Here is a 6006-nt window from a genome sequence, read left to right on the forward strand (position 1 = left end):
AGTGTTATATGAAATGTATGAAATGTATGAAAAATCATGAAAAAATACCCCAAATTTACATAATTCACATTTTTTCTGGCAAGGTAAACTCCCTGTACTGCAGAGGATAAAGATTTGAAAATACTGAAACAATAGATAGGTAAACAGGGTTCAGATATAGCTCACCTGTAAAGATCACCTGTACTATAGAGAATAATAGATTGAATGATGGTGATTGGTGTTCAGAAAACCTGTTTGTTTCTCATGATACTGATCTGCGATATTCTGGTTTGAAATATTGAACATCCGATTGGTTTGTTTAGGTGCTTGTCCAATCAAAATTTCTTTTTGTAGGTACTAAGTTTAATATCTGATGGAATCAAACAGACTCTAATGAGGAAGAAACAAGTGAAATTAATGAGATTTGTTCAGATTAGCAAGTGTGGGTGTCAGAGACTATGTTCAGGTCGATTTGTTCAAATCACATTCAGCTCTTATTTCAAACCACCTCTTCTAAAACACCCCGTTTTCAGCAACCATAATTATTCAAACAGGGCTGATCATAGAGATAATCAGAGTGATAATAGTAATTTTTTTCTGCACCATGTGGGATAGTAGTGATCAATAGTGATCAACCTTACTCTCTGACTAAATTGCGCTTTGAATCGAATTTTTCTCTCATGCCATAAATATTCAGAATAAAATTTTCAACTGTATACCATTTGTCTTAGAATGTTTACAGGTCCATAGAGATATAAGGTGGAGTGATTTTACACGTATACGAAACTACGCATGGTTCTTCCGTGGAAATAACACACACGAACGATATTCACTGTCATAAGTATAAGCCGAATTTTTCAAAAAGCTTTAATATCTCAATAATGCCTTCAATTCACAATTAAAGGTTTAGAAATAACTAGAAATATGATTTGAAGGCTATGGAGGCAATCTAAGACTCTCAGTATAGTATTTTGTAATTGATATTTCAATTCATATGGATATAATTGCCCAAATGCAACTCAAAAAAGATTGTATTGAGAGAGTAAGCAGCATTTTAGGGGTAGAGGTGACACACAATATAAAGTATGTCTATGGTCATAAAAGAGTTCGAAGAACCAAGGGTAAGAGATGAACTGATCGTATTCGATTGAATACTCCAGTATGACTATCGGTGTGAAATGATTAAAGTTGTTTATTGAGGGAAAACATTATTTGAAAAATTAAACAAAAGATAAGGATATTAACTCAATCCTCAGCATTAAACAAAATGGTAAGGATTTAATTATTATTATATGTATTTACAAAAGAAAACCGCAGAGCGATCCCGAGAAAATGCTGTTATGATAAATTGGTACTTCGTGGTTTCTATTGTAAAAGGAACGGATACCTTTTGTAGAAAAAAATGAAAATTATTGCTAAGTTTTATATTTTAAGGCTCGTGAATAGTTATAATGTAATATCAGCTATATTAATATTTTTCTATTTTAAGTATTTCACTTTTAAAGCATCTGACAAGACCACTGAATCCGTAGTCCGAAACTCCAGCCTCCAGCCTCTGAAGTCACATATAATAATAATATGACATATCGGCTGCTCGGATTTCTCTTCCTTATGTCACGTTATGACATAAAATACGCCTAGGAAAATTTTCGCCTGATCTAGTTACCAAATAATTTTTTTTTTTCAATGTAAGAATCATAGCCTATACGTGGCTTCATATGGTAATGTGACTTAACTATAAGTACACTCCATCTTTAAATCATTCCAAATTCAGGTTGATAGATGCATAGAATTAAATTTACATCGTTTTAAATAGGCCTACATGTAATGAAAATTATGCGCACTGCACTTTTAAATAGTATACAATTTACACTATTATAGATGGCCTACTGTCTATGTTATATAGGTCTACGTTTTCACCTACCCCTTGCAAGGTCAACATAACCCGGTAAAGTGCATTATTTATTATCGGTTCACATGACGTGGTGTAAATAGTGAGTACATGATACTTGAATAGTTGTTAGACTGATGCCACAGAGTGCAAGTAAGTTTATGATTGAATCAAGTTGTTTAACGGACACGAACTTGGTTTACCAACATTTAAAATACTACGCCAATCAAAAACTTTGTGGCCAATTTACCTTGTGACGATGCGACTGCGACATCGGGATAATAACAAACACAAACTTAGTTTAGTTGACCGAAATTTAAATCACTACGCCAATCAAAATAAGTCAAACGACATTGTGGGTTTTTTCGTTTTTTTTTTCTTTGTTTTTTTCTACTTTAAAACATTCTTTCGATGCAAACAGATGGAAAGACAATGAGACGCTACTTTAGTTTTACTTTGTTCAATTCTGAATCCCGCGTATTTCTGGTTTAGAACAGCAACTAGATTTGAATCATGCTTGTAAAATGGGGGACAACTAAGTTCGTGATTTAATTGTGGTTGCTAAAGCGTTGTTTCGGGTGCAGCTTGCACATTTTCGAAGTGCATGACAGATATCCAGTGGTGTATATCAATTCTACAAACATAAAAGTATAGTTTATCTATCCAGTTTCAGATTTGTAAGGATGTCCACTGATTTAACAATCAGACAAGCACGGTTGGAAGATCGAGAGAGCGTTTTAGATATAAATGATAATATTTACAATGGCAGAGACTTTTTACCACATTTCTATAATGACCTTGTCAACAACCATCAAGCGTTTTTATGCCAACAACATGATGGTCTAGTAGTAAGTTCTTTATAAAAAGTAAATGGACTGTATTTTACGTAGCCCGAGAAATCTTGCCCCACCCAGTGTGACCAATTTGCTTTGTGAGGGAATTACTGTGACCAATTTGCTTTGTGAGGGAATTACTGTGACCAATTTAACTTATGGGGGAATTACTGTGACCAATTTAACTTGTGAGGGAATTACTGTGACCAATTTACTTTGTGGGGGAATTACTGTGGCCAATATACTTTGTGAGGGAATTACTGTGACCAATTTACTTTGTGGGGGAATTACTGTGACCAATTTACTTTGTGAGCGAATTACTGTGACCAATTTACTTTGTGAGCGAATTACTGTGACCAATTTTACTTTGTGGGGGAATTACTGTGACCAATTTACTTTGTGAGCGAATTACTGTGACCAATTTACTTTGTGGGGGAATTACTGTGACCAATATACTTTGTGGGGGAATTACTGTGACCAATTTAACTTGTGAGGGAATTACTGTGACCAATTTAACTTGTGAGGGAATTACTGTGACCAATATACTTTGTGAGGGAATTACTGTGACCAATTTAATTTGTCAGGGAATTACTGCGACCAATTTACCTTCTGAGGGAAATACTGTGACCAATTTACTTTGTCAGGGAATTACTGTGACCAATTTACCTTCTGAGGCAATTACTGTGACCAATTTACCTTCCGAGGCAATTACTGTGACTAATTTAACTTGTGACGATGTAACCTGTGATCAAATTAACATGCGGCGATGCTTTTGTGACCAATTTGCCTATATCAATACTATAGCAGAAAAACTTGTTTCACTTAGTATGGAGGTCTATGTGTAATTGGGTTGTATTGTAGGTGGCTTTTGTGTTCTTGGTGGCGGTAGATGGAGGAGAAACGGTTGTAGGTCGTGGAGGTAGAGTTCGGTCCTCACACACCGGTAAACGGATTTTGGACAAAATGTTCAAAACAGTACTCCCCAATGTATATTTACCAAAGCTTAAACGAATTGCATTTTGTATGAATGCGGATGGTGAATATTATATTAACAGAGTAAAGAAATTGGAGATGCTACCAGGAGTAAAACCAGCTTTTTCCTATGTAAGTGAAATATATGTTATTGGAGCTCTGCATTAAAGGTATACTACCTCATAGGATGACCACAAGATTTAAAACTTGGTTAAAATGAGTGTTTATTCACCAGTGGACTTACCTGGTGTTATAACTATACAACAGAATCCCGTATAATCCAAAAAAAATCCATAAAACTAACTATTCATTTATTAAACCAAGTTTTTTCAATAATTATTTAGTTTAATGGATATATAGTCTTATATAGATATTATATTCTTTAGTCATGCGGCACCTGATAAGTCCACCTTTTGAATATATAGACTTCTTGTTGGCGGAGTTCGAAACTTTAAATTTACAGGTTACAGTGAACAACTTGAGGTTTTTGTTCTAATCCTGGTCCGATTGTGAAACTCTAGTGACCTTGAATAAGTTAGTTTTCCTCATTGTATCAGATGACCAAGCTGTAAATGGGTGCGGATAAGCCATGAAAAATCAGGATCCTCGTGAATCTTAGTTGTCATCCTTGTATGAAATTGTTGTTCCTTGCTTTCCTTTGTCTTCCTATACTTGAAATATCCTTCAACGTATATCTTAGTTCTTTATTCTGCAATATTTGAGAAAATATGTTTATTTTTCAGGTAAATTCTTCCTATACAGGTACTTTATCAAGGTTAGTGAAACGGCACACTTCAGAAGTGAAATCTAACGGAGTACGACATGTTGATAAATCAATGTTGATGAGATTATTCAAATCTAAGTCAATATGTGAGAACCTGTTTCCAGATGATATAATGGGCATTCACATGGTACCTTATAAACCAATAGATTCTAATGTTGAGCAAATTGTCTCTGGATCAACTTTAATCGTTTACTCTGGTGATCTGGAAAATACGCGGGAAAATTCTAATATTGTTAGAGGATTGTTAACAGTTGGAACTTATTACTATTGTAAGACAGGGTTAGTCTGTTATATTGATGTGTTTGGAAATGAAGTGAACGACTTTTCATTGCACCTTTCAGAGCACTTAGATAAGATTCAGAGCCTCCCTAAGAATAATATAATATTATATGACGTAGTTACTCCTGTAGATATGGATTTGGTCATTATAGACCAAGAAATGCGACAAGTAGCAAATTTTCAGAAGAAATTCAATCGATATTTTTATTACTCAAAGTTTATAAAATCAAATCTTTGATTATGTTTGCATTCTTTTTAAAAAAAATACCGGAATCTAATATTGTTTCTGATTTCTGAACGTTGTACATGTATTTCATATCATCAGAGTATGTAAATTAAATTAAATGAATGTATAAATGAACACATTTCGACACATTTTCACCCCCTGGGAGTGTGGGTCTAGAGTGTCAGGGGTGTGGTCAACTGGTGTAGGAGAAGAATCTATTTTGAGTTGAGAGAGCACTTCATATCATCACATGCTGGTAATGTGGATTAAACAAATTTTTGGGGTGTGAAAGTTCCACGTGATTGCTCTTGGAGTAGGAAGGCTGAAATAGTTTGGGAACAACTGGACTAAGGCGAGGACATTATTCAACTTCGTTGTTAGCTTGATATGTTACTATTATACTAATTACTGATGTATCGTCTGAACAAAGTAATAAAAAATCTGAACAAAGACAATTCCGTTTATCAAAATCTCATCCAGAGTATGGCAAAATCGAGAGTAAAAGTAAATGATTTTTTGAAGTTTTTCCATAATTTTTATAACAAATGAAAAAAATTATTTTTTAAAATTTCACATTGCTCAGACAATAGATTTGAACATCTCTTTGAATTTTGTAGAGTGCTTAGAATTGGGGCTGACTGGCCTACATACTAAATATTCCCCCTCCCCGCGCACCTTCAAATTTGAGTTCTTAAATACCTTGTGCTTTGTAAGACAATAAGTAATTGAAATTACGAAAGCACAGGCCGAGGTGAAATAAAAGAACTCCTTTATGTCTAATTAAAGTTCAAGTCATTAAATGATGATCACACGTCGGCTGACCTAATAATAAAATAAACAATCGTTAATCAGCGATCAAAAAACCGTTAGACGATTACAAGATACCTGTTATTTACCTGTAGTAGCTATGACGACCATAGCGTGATCACGTGACGGCAACACTACAGGTAACGGTAGTTGTTGAGTGATTGATAGCGGTGGTGGTGATTTATAAACCTAACGCGTGCAGTAAATGGTTAGTTTAATTTAACGTTTGATTAGC

At 34.4% G+C, this 6006-nt stretch overlaps 1 protein-coding gene across 1 annotated transcript; it reads left to right on the forward strand.

Moving 5' to 3' along the window:
• Positions 1-2553: 2553 nt before the first annotated feature.
• LOTGIDRAFT_169018 (hypothetical protein) lies at positions 2554-4976 on the forward strand (the record flags this gene model as incomplete). Its single annotated transcript, XM_009067315.1, has 3 exons — positions 2554-2718; positions 3565-3807; positions 4419-4976. 3 exons carry the CDS (start codon positions 2554-2556, stop codon positions 4974-4976), a joined length of 966 nt encoding a protein of 321 aa, XP_009065563.1.
• Positions 4977-6006: the final 1030 nt, after the last annotated feature.

The sequence above is a fragment of the Lottia gigantea genome (genome assembly GCF_000327385.1).
Source record: "Lottia gigantea unplaced genomic scaffold LOTGIsca_81, whole genome shotgun sequence".
Lineage (NCBI taxonomy): Eukaryota > Metazoa > Mollusca > Gastropoda > Lottiidae > Lottia > Lottia gigantea.